We start from the raw sequence: 14,307 nt of genomic DNA, 5'->3' as shown, positions 1-14,307 counted from the left end.
ATTGAGCCAATCCTTGGCACAACTCAGGACAACAATCCCTCGATGGCTGAATTCAAGACTGGCTCAAAGGCATGTCTGCCCGAAGTAGAACAGACGTGAGCGAACGATCACTGGTCAGCCAAGTGTTTTATAAGCATGGGGTGCTGCAAGATCCTTAATCTGGCAATGCAACAGACCTACTAATAAGCGCATCCACACACTGGTACGTTATGGGTGTCATGATGCTGGAGGTGGCGCATTATATTGCACCAATATTACTGAAGTGCCGTCATAGGCTAAGGCGCCTGCCCTAATATTAGCTAAATGTCCATAATCACTGTAGATATGCAGTGGCTATCAAATGTGTGTCCCATCTTGGACTCTTTATGAAAGATTTTGTTGAACAGCATCTGAGGGCACCTGCTTAGGGCAATGTGGGTCTCGGAGGTCAGCCGTTGAAGAGCAACATTCCAGAAAGCAGTCAAGCTCACAGCCGAAATCATGTGCGAAAATCAAATGGACATTCCCCTGTACTACAAACGTGGCGTCTCATGGCCTGGGCCTTCATCTCCACATTCGAGCCCCCGACGGGAGGTCGTATGAGTAATGAGACGGTCTCCACGGCCGATCCGAAGAGCCGAAGGCCGAACAAGCTGACATTCTTATACTTCATGGACGCACTATCTTGTATTCAGTTATATTCCACCATCAATACCAAATTAGAAACTTAGTCTCTATAGGATAGGATTCGATACAGCATGGCCACCTCAATCCTCCTAAAAAGCGCCACACTTCTTCTCCACGACGCGAATGACGTCGTTCATGCGGCGAAAGAGGATCTTCTAATCGAGAACTCGCAGATCACTAAGATTGGCCAAAACATTGTACCACCATCGTCCGACACAGCAATCATAGATTGCACAGACAAAATTGTCTCGCCAGGGTTTATCGACACTCACCATCATGTATGGCAGACCTGTCTGAAAGCCACACATCCAAACCACACTCTCTTCGATTACTTCCCCACCGGCAATTTCGTCAGTTCTTTCGTATCAGCCGATGAGACCTTCTGGGGTCAGTTAGCTGGTGCGCTGGAGTGTATTGACAGTGGAACAACGACTGTAGTGGACCATGCTCATATCAACATTACGCCGGATCATTGTAAGTTTCATCCACTAATCGCATAACAAGATCGTGCACGTATTGTATAGTTCTGACATATCGCAGCTAAAGAAGCTATCCGAGCAACCATCTCCTCCGGAATCAGGTCAATCTTCGGGTACTGTCCAACTGCCCGGGTAGCTCAATGGAGTCCCAAGTTTGAAATGGCCACAGATCCACTCGCTCCATGGGTCATGGAAACATTTGACCAACTCGCAGCTATGAACCCACTTGGCCCATCTGGACGAGTCCGGCTGGGATTCGCCTTCGATATGCTCTATCTCCCCGGGGAAATTCTGAAGGAAGTATACGGTCGAGTTCGTCGCGCCGGGACGCAGCTCATCACTTCCCACTCAGTTTACGGGGTCGCGTTCGGAGGTATGTACTTCGGCTAGCTCCACTCCGCCATGTCATGCATGACGCTTTCCCTGGCTTCGGACTATTATACTAAATGCATATACAGGCCCGGATGCCCCATCAACGGCTAATTGCCTCGATTCTCACGGCCTCCTAGGCCCCGACATCCTATTATCACACAACACCAACCCCAAACCAGAACATACCCAACTAATCCGCGACAAAGGCGTGAAGATCTCTAGCACGCCCATCACTGAGCTCCAAATGGGCCACGGCAACCCGGTCTGCCTCTATCCTGAGTACCAACAAATATCATCTCTGGGAATCGACTGCCACAGTGTCTGTACATCGTATATCCCGACTCAGATGTCGACCGTGCTGCAGTGGGCACGGGCAAGACGACACGAGGAGTTCGAAGCGCACAGCAAGTGGGCGAAGAATGTAGGGAGCAGCGTAAGGGACGTCTTCAATCTAGGAACGATTTACGGCGCCCGATGCATCAACATGGAGAACGAAATTGGGAGCTTGGCGGTGGGCAAGAAGGCGGATATTGTTATTTATGATGCTACTTCGCCCGGTCTGCTGGTTGCTGCGGATCGGGATCCGGTTGCGGCCATTGTTCTTCATAGTTCGATCAGGGACATTGATACTGTTATTGTTGATGGGGTCATTCGGAAGGAGGGCGGGAAGCTCAAGGATGTGCTGGTTGCTCCTGATATTGAGGCTAAAGAGGAGAATGGTGGTCAGAGGGTTCAGTGGGGAGAGGTGGCCCGACGTATTAGGGAATTGGGCGTGCTTATGGATGAAAGGAAAAAAGCGGCGGTTGATGATGAGGTTGCTAGGGCTGCGATTTTGGAGGCATTCCATCTTAATGCCTCTGCATGGGCTGACACTATCTAACACGGCTTTATAACCAGGTGGAAATAGCCCGTGTCTCTTTTAAACTATAATTCTTTCAGATTTGCCTTTAACTCCTCTACTTTTACTCTCCATGGGTATCATGAACATAAAAACATTCGCAAATCAATCATTCCAACCAAAAACAAACGTACCATCAACTCAACCGCTCCAAGAACCCCTGCGCAATCAATCGCTCCACATCCCCCTGCCGCACATACAACTGACTATTCTTCGTCAAATTAATAACCCTGTAAAGAAGTCAGCACCAAGGACCCTCCCACTAGTTCCCCTGTCTTCCCGAACAGCAAGAAAGAAGGTGTTGAAATAAAAAGAACATACCCATACTCCGTCTGAATCTCCCCCGCATCCTTAAGGACCCGAACATCAATAAACAAATCCTTGGGCGGCTCCAACGCCCCCGTAAGATCAACATCAGTCCACTGCCCCTTATACGCCGCCAACAAATCACTATACTGCCGAAAATACTCTTCCTCTTCGGGACTCAACGAGCTATGATTCCCGCTCTGCGAGCTCGCAACAGGCTGGGTACCGTCCTCCGCGGCCGGGGGTGCCTGCTGCTCGAGGACGTCGATGCCCGTCCAGCAGAGTTCTTCGAGCTTTTCGGTGCGCACGCGGTGGTACGCGAGGAGACAGCGCTTGTTGCGGCGCATGCAGAGGTGGTCGACTAGAAGGGCACAGGCGATTGCGGGCTGTTGGGATGGGTCGAAGGAGCCGGAGAATGGGGTTAGGAGGTGGTTGACATCACGGTCGAGATCGCGAACTTCGCGGGCGACGGAGCGAACGAGTTCGGTTTGGTAGGGGGGCAGGTGGGCGAGGGATTGGGTGCGTTTGGCGTGTTGGACCTGAGTTGGTTTGTTAGTGGAGGTGGTTGTTTGGTGGGGTGGAGAGAAGATTGGGGGTCGGGTTGGACAGACTAATTTGTTGCCGAGTTCACCATACATGGTGGAAGTTGCGATAGGTGTTTTGGGTTATTGGGGGATGTGGTTATGGGTATAGTTTGCGTTGTAGATTGTTGCTGGGTTTGATGTGGGTGTTGCTTGATGTTGGGCCGGATGTGTGTTGTACAATTCTGGATGTTGCGCGTTGAGTCGGTCTTACACGGTGCGTGTGTCAATCCTTCTGTATTTCTCTGATGAAGCTTTTCTTAGATCGCCTTGAGTATGAAAATAATCAATGTTGGGTATAAAGTAACAATGCTCTTGCGGCGTTATCTCCGAAAAACGCGGTTCACGTGATGCACCTTTCTTTCGCGTCTGCCAAGACTGTTTCAATCATTGGAGTACAACAATTTAACACTAGCTCGCTGTCGTTCTATGAGACATCCTACGAATATGAGTGTAATAAAGATGTAGTACGGACTATTTGTGACTATAAAATTGACGTAGGGCTGCAGCTTGGCAATCAAACATGGGAGACTACTAACTATTCTCAAGCCCATTCCATCTCTATTGCAGAGAATACTTATTCCTGCATACGAGAAGTGGTCGTTGCTGCTGATAATAATGCCGACTCCACGTGAAACAATGTTTCGAGTGCATTTTGTAACCAACACTCAGAGATCTTCCGTCAAAAGGCTCGATCTTATCGAAATAAACACAATTGATATATACATGGTGTGGTAATTACAAGGGCAAGTAATATAGAAACATGGCATAGTATTCATTAGATGGTGAATTGGTATCTCCGAATCACAAAAGTCCGTGCAGCTCTATGCGAGTGAACGATTGACAAAAGAACTATCATACATAACCAGAACTAACAGTTTGCCACCCTTGGGAATCAATATCGGCGAGATTAAGAAAAGATACATTAGAAACAAAGAAACCGCCTCCAGAAGGGATATCACTGTCATTTAGATCTGTACGCCTTGGAACTCCAGCATCAAAATGTTCAATTTAAACAGGGAGCCAATCCGAGAACAAAGACGACGCACATCTCCATTAAGAAGTTCGTCGAGCTCGTCGCTTTCATCACGTTCATCATGGGATTCGGAATAGATCTCCGTTATTCCTAAAATGCTGCCGGTTGAGGATTAATCCAATGTTCAAACTCCGTACCGGAGGTGTCCATGGTCCCGTCATGACCTGACTCCCACGCATCGCGACCATCCACCATCGGTTGCATACCTGGTGTGAAAGCCGCCCCGGCTACGTAGGGTACCGTGGTCGGCGGTAGCGACGAGGCAGCAGCGTAGTTGTTACTTGCATGCGCGTCTTGCCAGATGGGATGGTAGTGAGCATTGCCGTAAGGTTGACTCCCTCCACCATTGTTCGGGTTGCCCTGGAAGCCGAGCAGCTGTGGATCTAGCTGACCATCGGCACCAGCTCCCGGTGCAGGAACAGAGGTCTGAGGCTGAAGAAGTTCATGGTGAGTAGCACCTGGTAGGCCAGCCAAAGCTGTTGAAGAAGAATACTGGAGATCCTGCATGTCAACTCTGTTGAAGCGGACATCTTCCACATGGGAGCCCATGAGGCTCTGATGGATTGATTGCTGGAGGTACTGAGTTGGCTCCGGTGGTGAGGGAGGTAGCATGCCTGGGGCTGGCCTACCGGGGTTAGTCGTTTGCCAGGAAGAGCTGAGATAACCAGCGGGCATGCCATGCTCCATAAAACCAAGAGGGGTTGAGTCACGGCTGCCCCATCCGCTTTCCATTTCTGATGTGCTCATGGTACGGGGCGTCTGCCCCAAGCCAGGACTAGAATCAGGTGTGTGATCCAGGCGACTGTTGCGACGGTCATCGCCTCTTCGATGGTCCTTCTTTGGAGAAAACCTGTATCCGGGATGCGCCTTGACATGGTTCTTTTTTTCAATGTTTGCTAGGAGTTCAAACTTATTGCGAATCTCTGGTGGCTCCATCTTCCAGCTGTGGCCCACAGCCACGGACACGACTTGATGGTTGTTCTGCCCCAGCCACTTCTTGGTTCTCTCGGTGTATGCTGACCGGTAGAGCATAAAGGAATTCATAGGCCTGGCAACTTTACCGTTCTTTTTGGCGACTTCCTGGCGACGGACCTCGATAGGTCGATGTACCCAACCTTCCATGTCCCTGATGGGGACATGGGTCAGGTGCTTGGTCAACTCGCTCAACGGGCCGGGTAACGAGGGGCCATCTCTGGCATGCAGTGTTTTGGGTTTGCGACCACCGCTGCCTCTGGCACTCTTTGCCTTTCCGCGATTGGCAGGTCTCTGAGGCCATGTAGATGAAGTCCGCTCTGAGACGATGCACTCATCCGAGGTTGATGGTGGTGTGTTGACTTGAATGCTATGGGCCGCCATCTGAGAAGAGATTAGCCTGAGAACAGATGGATACACAGTGCTACCGGGAAATTCCAGCAAAAGAAAGTGCTTACCGGCTGTTGTAAATAACCGTTGTTGGAAAGATACCGGGGGTGATTTGACGATTCGAAGGCCTGACAGAGGTCAGCGTGGTGCAACAGGTGGTAATTCTAGTACTGAATACTTACCACAGCCTGCTGTGTATGATCCATGGTAGTTCCGGCTCCTAGTATGTCGTCGTGTGCGTATAGCGGGTGAAAGATCCCGCAGCTTTCCCGGTGAGGTTCAGGGGTGGGATGTCCGTCTGAGTGAGGCGGAGAGGGCAGTTGGCCACGAACCATGCTCGCTGTAGCTACGCCTATATTGCGTTTGATGGTGGAGAGTAAGGTGGCACTTTTGGAAGCAAGACAGGAAAACAATGTAGCCACTTTGCAACGGGGAATATTACGACAGAACCAGATATCTCTTTCTGGTCTGTCCGACGTTGTTGCGCTCAAACCCGGAAGCAGTGCTCCAGATCAGTAGCGGGGTAAATGGAAATTATTGGAGATGAAGGAACAAATTCCTGCAGAAGAATGTAAAGGCAGTCGAAGGTAGAAGATATTGAGTGAATATGTAGAGGAAGTTGTAGCCCTCTTGCGAGGAATATCTGGCGTTTGGCAGTCGGTCAATGGACAGAAATGGAGATTTCAGTGAGTATGAAAGCAAAGGACAAGACAGTGAGACCAACAGCCCTTTTAACGAATACTCAGTGAGGTAGCTGGAGAAGGGAGGGGGGAGGGGAACAATCCAAAACAAAAGAAGAATAGAATTAAGGAAGATAGTGATTGAGAGAGGGTTCGTGGATGAAATGTGAAGAGAGGAGAATGAAGCCACCGGGGCAAGAGTGGATTGAATGATTGCTTTATCGCATGGAGATCTGCAGAGGAAAAGCACACGATATAAGTAAAGGATAGGACGGGGCAAGAGCGGCAAGTTAAGGGAAAGATATCAGTGGGACGCATGATGTTGCAGACAGCCGTTCTGGATGGTGGTCGATGCTAACCATAGGCCATGAATAGCGGCTGAAACCCTGGCTCAAGCTAAATTAGGAGAATAATAATAATAATAAAAATAATAGATCAAAAATAAAATACACACACACACACACAAAAAAAGACGCAGAATAGTAACGTACGCTGTGGGCGGCGGAAGTGTTAGTTTAATTTTTCGAATTTTTTTTATTAATATTATTTTTATTATTTCTCACTTCCCAAAATCTCCAGATTGCGCACTAAGTGGTGACGGTGAGGCCTTTGTTCCAGTATGTCGGGACCTGAGGAGACATGGGTGCAGGTGATTTGGTTGATACATTTGGGGAGGGCTTTTTTCTCTCTCTCTTTTTCTTTTTTATCCCTGTCTTTTTCTTATTTTCTCACACTTTCACTTTTCCCTTCCCTTTATTTATTAATTGAAATCTTATTGGATGGGGACCCTATCATGTTGGTCCCTCAAGATAGAATGGTTCCTTTCTATGGGCACATTTCTCACACAGTCCCCTTCTTTATATTGTCTCTGTCTGCAAACCAGATACACCAGTGGTTCCAAAATAGCTCCTCCTGCTCTTTGCTCCCTTTGTGCCAAATTCAGCATCCATCAAATTGTGTCGGAGATCTTGCAATGGTTGAAAGAGAAGAAAAAACCTCCTGTTGTTGCATATTCTTTTACCGGATGCGGGTGAAGAGATCAAGCCAGGAGAAACCGTTTTAGAACTAGACAACACACTATCTTCTGTCCGGAGGTTTAGTCCTAATAATAATAATAATAAGTATAATAGTAATAATAAGAGTACTAGTAGTAGCTGTATGAGGGTGGGTTGATCAATAGAGTTCGCTGCCACTCTAACGTCCAAGCATCGTTGCACAAAAATCCTCCTTTTGCCCTTGAGAATCAGGATATTCATTACCTTCACACAGTCGTAAGATCTTCTAAGACTCTATACAGAATCAGCAACCTCCGTTCGCAACGCAGCGGTAAAATCCCCAGAGCTATGGCTGATGGCTTACAGCCCTGGCCGGAAATGTAGACCTGTCACCGCATATAGAATTTGGAACAGTCAGGTGTGAGTGACAAACTAATTTGATCATAATTGAATGTTTATGGCGACACGGGAAGTCGATCAATTTGGAATCCCCCGGTCTCGCTGGAGCATCACCAAATCAGGAAGGCGAGAAATGAATCTCCCTGACTCATTCGTTCTTCATGTTCATCTCCGTTGTCTAATTTTCACACTTGTCAGATTCTCCACTAGTTGAAAATCTGACAGACCAGTCTGGAACTACCATCTATCTCTGCAGTATAGCAATTTCGCCTCTCTTCCTTTTCTGTGTCTGGATGACAGAAGAGAGGACATATTAAAATTTCATCTGGGGTATATCAAAGGCCGATATAGGAGTTCCATGGGAGACTATTCACCGAAAAAAGTATGTACAGTAGGAAGACGTGACAGCAACCTCTTCACCCATCGGAAGCACACTCGTGGAGAAGTAAATCGTGCGAATGCACCCACGGTACCCTGCTTAATCATTCCTCCCGCACGTTGTGTGTACCCGCTATATGTACACAGAGAGTGATCCCGTACTGCTTTCTCCACATTTGGACCAGTAGATCATCGCTAGTAAGAACTTTACCAGACCGGACTTACCATCACAGGGATGGCATCGACGGTGGACACGGGCAGAGCTCGATGAGGAAGCATCTGTTGGGATCAGCGGGTCGGGTGCTGGCAGTTCCATGTTTGAAGTGGTACCAAACGGGACCAAACGGGGTTTACCGATTTCCCTATCGTATGTCTCATTTCGCTCGCACTGGTATCAAATGGATCAGTGTACAGAAGGAGGCATCTGGTCAAATCTTCTTGAGGCATCAACGGTTGTTGGTTATTCCAAATACTCTCGCTCTATAGTTCCCATCTGGGAACGGGCAGCTCGCAGAAAAAAGATGATATTGGGACCTTGGTTAGAACTACTGACACTGATTCAGCTCACTTTAACCTAAATTAACTTCTTACCTATTCGGAAGTTTGCCCATGCTGTCGAGAATTTTGGTTGTATACTAATTAGCTTCCAGTAGAAGGAATATGGAATGGATTGAAGCCTCGAACCTTTCCAGTCTTGACGTACAGGCTTGGAAAATTACTACTACTAGGAAGACGTAGTATGATCACATACAACAGCGCCACTACATGTTTATTGGTCCAACCATTGGTCGGGTTGAAGTATCCGACCCGTTCAGACTGGTCGACCAGAGAGTAGATCATGGGAGCCTGCCACTAGCGCACTGACACAGCCAACCGTCCCACTATAATTAATTCACTTTTACAAGCCTTACACTTAGCGCGGACAACTATCCTGCTGTTTCTAGATTAGTGCAGCTTTTTATCTGCGATCGACAGGCTGATATTCCCACTGGGGCTAGACCCAAGGGAAATGACAGCTTCGACCAGCCCAAATCCATCTGCATATCCCCGCGCCCCTAAACCCCCCCCCGTACTATGCATGCTAGGACTAGTATATAGTATCCTTGGCAGTGAAAGGTGGAAGTTGGTTGGTTGCCTACCGGTAATTCATGAGATTTTCTTTTCCGACCATAGACAAATAGGGGAAAGTACCGCCATGGGCGTTCCTGACTTTTGGATACTTTTTGGTCACGTGAGGACAGGGATCATGGGCGAAGGCTTCCCATGTTTCCTAGCATACAGCATACATGTTGGTTGTTGGACCAACCAAGTGATATGACTATAGCTCTCATGATTACTTTTGATCCTTCTCACAGCTAAAATTATAGGTTACCTTCGCCGATCAGATGCGAGTGGCGAAGGGGGTCTTACAGGTGTCGTACTAATTTACAATTGATTTGACTCGACTGTCGCATGCAGCTGTTGGGGACGTGCGTCGAGGTTGTCACCTCTTGATAGTGGGACAGTATCACGCAAGTCTGGGGATGGAACGCACACAATTACAACGTCTACTAGTTTTCACACCCTCTTCTCTTTCGTTCTCGTGAACCTTTCCCAAACTTGTGTGCCGGTCGCTATTTTTGACAACACCGATGACCCCAATGCACTAATGCCGACCGCCTACTTCTGGGTCTGTCTTCAATTGATCCTTGTTATGGCGGTCGTCGCTGGATTGGAGGGAGGCGTGAGTTACCAAACTTACATGGTGCCCTACGATGATCTACCGCCGTCAAGCGGGAGGATTGACTTCGGCGGAGGGTGATGGCTTGCGCAGGAACCGCAGGGGCTCGAGTTTGATTTCTTTGTTCCTTCGGTGTGATCATTTGGTCCAACGAAGCCATAGAAGTCCAATGGAAGCTACGTTCGCTTCTACACAAACGTTGAATTACCTTATCTTATCGAAGTGGCCTCACTCGGTGAGTTCTAGTGTATGCGAGCGATCCGCGAAAATGGGCACAACTGCTTGGACTGATTTACGATCTCGACCGGGCTGTAGACTGAATTCGTCTATCTCATCTCGATTGCAGACCCTCTTAGTGAAACCACGGGAGCTTTATCATTAACAAAAACAACATCATATCGCCTCAAAACGGGTTGCGTAACCCGACTTAGCACCTTCTCCCTCGCAGCGTGGTGTCACCTGCAGATTTTCAACATGACAGCAAAGGATCAACACCAGGGATCTGAGCAACAACTAACCCCCCACCACAGGACAGTCGTCCCCGGTTCGATCTTCTTCTGGAAAATTACTTGCTTGATTTACGCCAAGAAGCCAGCCTTTCCAAATCCGTCAGAGTTCTCACTTGGGCCTCTCCTCTTGGGGCCCTGTCCAGACTGGCCCGGGTTCGCGTTTCAAACGCCCCAGAGACCTTGACATTTGGTCGGGTGACTGGGACTGACGCTTAGGATCCCAACTGACATAGACACCGTGTTTCACCTCGAGATTAGGGGCGTTCTTAAGACTGTGAGATATAATGTCTAAAGTTGCCGGATCCGGCATTGTACCTAAGAATATCTACTCTATGCTTACTGTGCCTCTTTATTTGCCTCATGCACGTTTCATAACATCTTCATGCATGTTGTTTATTGTCAACTTCTTTTGGATATGACAATAGCCAACATGAAAGAACATGGAGCACACGAGGGGGTTGAGAACAAGAAGAGTTGAAAGGACCTGTCATGGTGGTGCGCCGCAGATCAAGCGAATGGTAGGGCCGATCTCGACGGACGGACTACTGCCTATTACTATCTTCGGACACGAACCTTTCCGTCCCAACCATGGATATCCAAGTCCAAGTGGGGATGCGGCAGAAAGTCAAAGTATTCGAAGAGCAACTATATGTGTCCCAAACAAGCCAGTGGCGTACTGTCCCTCTTTCCATCCGATGAAATGAGATGGAGGCCCCAAAATTATCACGCTACGAATCAATTGCTTATTATTACTTCGCTGGAATCGTAAGGGAATCGGCAGGGTCCAGATTGGGAGCGAATGTCGTCTCCCAATGTCCCTTACTAAGTGATTCAGTTGCTGTCAATGGGTATTGCCTGTCTATATCATTGGTGAGCATCTTCTGGTGGGCCGCCATGCAGCTGTCACGATCTATCCCAGATAATAGAAGAATATCAACAGGTGCTGTGTCACCGGCCAACACAGCGATGTGACTATACTGCCAACCTTTCTTGAGGCTGGACGCGAAACGTGGTGCAAAACATAAGGATTGTCGGTCGAAAGAAGTTCACAATGGGGCAAACTACATGCATCCGGTGTTCACCGCGCTAAACTCGGCGACAAACTTCATGGCTTGGAGGTTATTCTGAATGATGTCTACTAACATTTCACCAGCACATGGTGGTAGGACGTATAGTACCTAACTAACTGGTATGTGGGACAAGTAATAACCCAACTGGAATTATCGAAGTGATTGGCTAACGGTGAACTTTTCATTGACTTTGAAAGCAAGCTCTACCGCCAAGCGGAACACAGCAGGATAGGTGAAATAAAGATGAAGAGATTGGATACCGAGGCAAAGGATATTGGCTGACTCAGTCAATGAACTGATATGCAGTACCACACCGAAGCAGGAGGACGGGCGTCCATCATCAACTAAACTCGAAATGTCGCACGTGAGGCAGGTTTTGCTCATAGGATCATCCCCGCTCACCAGCTTCAGTAGTGACTTGTGGTCCCGCACGGCACTGTCCAACAGTTTGACTCGAGCTTGAGGTCACTGGTTCGAATAAGGATGCCCCGCATGGGGGTATTTGGACTGGTTTTGGACCGTTAGGTATGGAGACTGTGGCGGAAACCTGGTAGCCACGTTACCAGTCAAGCTCAGTGATAGAACGCTAAGCTTGAGGGTGCAGTTGTTTTGATTAGACCATCCAAGTAGCACAAAACATATTCATCGAGCATATGTCGTCCCACGGACCTCGACGTCATGTCGCACAAAGGGGAGCGTTCACCAAAGGTATGTACCAATCTGTATAGCCACGAGAGTATCCGTGTTGAGGTAGACGACTATCACCTGATACGTTACAGACACGCCCAGGCCAGTATACCAATATGTTCAGACCTTAATCAAGAACGCACAGTCTAGACCTTGCGAATGGCCGAGAGCACTGACGCAGGGATTCGAGCAAAGTCGAACACTGGAACAGGTGGATCTCTTACCCCACTAGTATCGCCATTACGATCCGCCACCGAACCAGTCTCCAGAACGAGGTACCCTAAAGTAACCTCGAATAAGGTGAGTTGCTTAAACCATTTTAAGTAACATCCCTGTCGACCACATCGATCACCTGCCCTTTTAAACTCCACCGAGGGTCTTTTATTGAGCCAGACGCATGATATGGCACAGCCGATATGCTCTCTGAATGGCGAGCGCTTGTCTGTTTCTGCCGTGTTTTGCTATTGGTCTGTGTGTCGCGTACGGCGTTTACCGATTGGCTATTCGACTGAAGGTCCACTTGATAGTTACTACGTACAAAGTAAATCCAAGGTACCTTACCTACTACTTTAGTTCAATGATTTTCAGATGTTCGGCGACCTCAGGTATGCAACTGGAGCCCGCTTGTCATAGTAGCAGGTGGCTGATACCTTCTCAAGAGCAAGACTTCTCGCGGAATAGCGACTGTTCCAATCTTTGCCGGATACTTACTAGTACAGTAGGAGGACTACCCCAGGCAATGCACCCAGGATCAAATATGGGTCTAGTTGAGATCAGCACCTGGACAGGGCGGCAGATAAGACAAGTGAAGCTAATTCACGTAATATAGCCAAGTTTAGGGAAAAGTTGCTTCCTCCTACTAAGGCTGTATCGCTATCTGACCCATGTGGTGAGCGGTCCATGCCGCTAGCTGGTTACATTGAATGTCTATCCAATACCCACTAAGTTAGAGTAGCTGACGCTATCATTTGCAGCCTGGGGAGAGGAGACGTCACCCTCTTCTGGACCAATTAGTCCCAGGCCAAGTTCCGCGGCTATTGCGGAAGACATCAACCCAGTTCCGCTCAGTGGTGTGCGCTTCGCCTATGAGTTTCCCTACGGAGTCCGCCGTGCTCAGTGGCAAGATATAAGGTCTCAAGAAGGACTCTCTGAGTGTGGAATTGGCTTATCAATGAAGTCGTATAAGCCGCATAGCGTTGAGCCTCTAAGTTTCAACTATTTCTTTATAGCGAATGCTAATATGCCGGAGTCGGTAATAGTAGAGAAAACGGACCCCATCCCTATCTATAGAGCGATCAACATATTACTCCAACATACAGTGCCATAGCTACTAATTACCCCTTTGAGCAGCGAACGAGAGGCGCCATAGAAAAAAGAAATTCAAAAAAGAAGTTATAATACCTTTTTACACGGGAATTCCAAACCCTCACGGCAGCACCGCCCCTGAGTGGCCGGACTATATCGGGTTCCATACTTTATAATGTCAGGCTTATCCGATGAGACCCACAAGCGGGTTATGACACCGATAATTGCGGGAACATTTAAATTAAATTAAGCACCGGCAAAACCTGTGCCCCGTTAGCGGTGGGCTGAGAAAGTGACAGCCCACCCACCACAAGTAGTTGGTCGATAGTATGTGGTATTATGCCTTATGCCAACGTCACTCACTCGAAACGTGATCTTCCCAAGCCCTCTGCTAACCTTATTGAGTTATCTGATATTAACTTCCCAAATGTCTTGTAACCGTAGTATAAGAAATCCCTAATTTTTCTCCACTTCCATTATGGTCAACTCCACACCCTCCATATCTGAGAAAAATCGAACCTGACATGACGTTGTCCAGCATCGAACCGGAATACTAGCTCCGGCATCGGGCGAGGAACAGACATCTGGCGCAAACCTTTACGCTGCTGCTGGTTGTTAATCTTTGAGACATCGTCATACCATATCGAGACAAACTAATCCCTATACCTATGGAACTTAGCTTGGCAGTGACTCTGGCCATACGGATTTCCCCGGGCGGTACGAGACAACTGGATCTAAAATAGTCTTTGCAAGGGTGGCACAGCAGACGTGCATTTCTCGCGTTTGGTGTCTTGATCTTGTTTTTTGCGCCTTAACCCCGCGCCCCTTGCTGAGTACGTTCTCCTATATGCCTCCTCTAAATAT

The 14,307-nt window shown here is 48.2% G+C and overlaps 3 protein-coding genes across 3 annotated transcripts; 1 reads left to right on the top strand and 2 right to left on the bottom strand.

Annotated features, from left to right (window-relative positions):
• Positions 1-545: 545 nt before the first annotated feature.
• On the top strand, positions 546-2,524 carry BDV27DRAFT_133378 (uncharacterized protein). The gene is made up of 3 exons (XM_032068068.1): positions 546-1,140; positions 1,207-1,518; positions 1,604-2,524. Exons 1-3 carry the CDS (start codon positions 738-740, stop codon positions 2,395-2,397), a joined length of 1,509 nt encoding a protein of 502 aa, XP_031924278.1. The 5' UTR covers positions 546-737; the 3' UTR covers positions 2,398-2,524.
• Positions 2,483-3,704, bottom strand: BDV27DRAFT_133376 (DNA replication protein PSF1). The gene is made up of 3 exons (XM_032068067.1): positions 3,333-3,704; positions 2,737-3,260; positions 2,483-2,645 (listed from the first exon to the last, which is right to left on the bottom strand). The coding sequence occupies exons 1-3, from the start codon at positions 3,357-3,359 to the stop codon at positions 2,552-2,554; spliced, it is 645 nt and encodes a 214-aa protein (XP_031924277.1). The 5' UTR covers positions 3,360-3,704; the 3' UTR covers positions 2,483-2,551.
• A 354-nt stretch (positions 3,705-4,058) lies between these two features.
• Positions 4,059-6,233, bottom strand: BDV27DRAFT_31069 (HMG-box domain-containing protein). The gene is made up of 3 exons (XM_032076291.1): positions 5,883-6,233; positions 5,769-5,828; positions 4,059-5,694 (listed from the first exon to the last, which is right to left on the bottom strand). The coding sequence occupies exons 1-3, from the start codon at positions 6,033-6,035 to the stop codon at positions 4,429-4,431; spliced, it is 1,479 nt and encodes a 492-aa protein (XP_031924276.1). The 5' UTR covers positions 6,036-6,233; the 3' UTR covers positions 4,059-4,428.
• Positions 6,234-14,307: the final 8,074 nt, after the last annotated feature.

Source organism: Aspergillus caelatus, assembly GCF_009193585.1.
Source record: "Aspergillus caelatus strain CBS 763.97 unplaced genomic scaffold BDV27scaffold_182, whole genome shotgun sequence".
Lineage (NCBI taxonomy): Eukaryota > Fungi > Ascomycota > Eurotiomycetes > Eurotiales > Aspergillaceae > Aspergillus > Aspergillus caelatus.
Note: the sequence above shows the minus strand (reverse complement) of the source record. Positions and strands in the feature narration are given on the sequence as shown.

Coding starts and splice junctions, on each gene's coding strand:
- BDV27DRAFT_133376 (XM_032068067.1), bottom strand. CDS start 3,359: ATGTATGGTGAACTCGGCAACAAATTA. Junction 3,261..3,332: donor GTGAACTCGGCAACAAATTA/GTCTGTCCAACC, acceptor AAACCAACTCAG/GTCCAACACGCCAAACGCAC. Junction 2,646..2,736: donor GAGATTCAGACGGAGTATGG/GTATGTTCTTTT, acceptor ACTTCTTTACAG/GGTTATTAATTTGACGAAGA.
- BDV27DRAFT_31069 (XM_032076291.1), bottom strand. CDS start 6,035: ATGGTTCGTGGCCAACTGCCCTCTCCGCCTCACTCAGACGGACATCCC. Junction 5,829..5,882: donor ATCATACACAGCAGGCTGTG/GTAAGTATTCAG, acceptor GACCTCTGTCAG/GCCTTCGAATCGTCAAATCA. Junction 5,695..5,768: donor ACGGTTATTTACAACAGCCG/GTAAGCACTTTC, acceptor ATCTCTTCTCAG/ATGGCGGCCCATAGCATTCA.
- BDV27DRAFT_133378 (XM_032068068.1), top strand. CDS start 738: ATGGCCACCTCAATCCTCCTAAAAAGCGCCACACTTCTTCTCCACGAC. Junction 1,141..1,206: donor CAACATTACGCCGGATCATT/GTAAGTTTCATC, acceptor GACATATCGCAG/CTAAAGAAGCTATCCGAGCA. Junction 1,519..1,603: donor TTACGGGGTCGCGTTCGGAG/GTATGTACTTCG, acceptor ATGCATATACAG/GCCCGGATGCCCCATCAACG.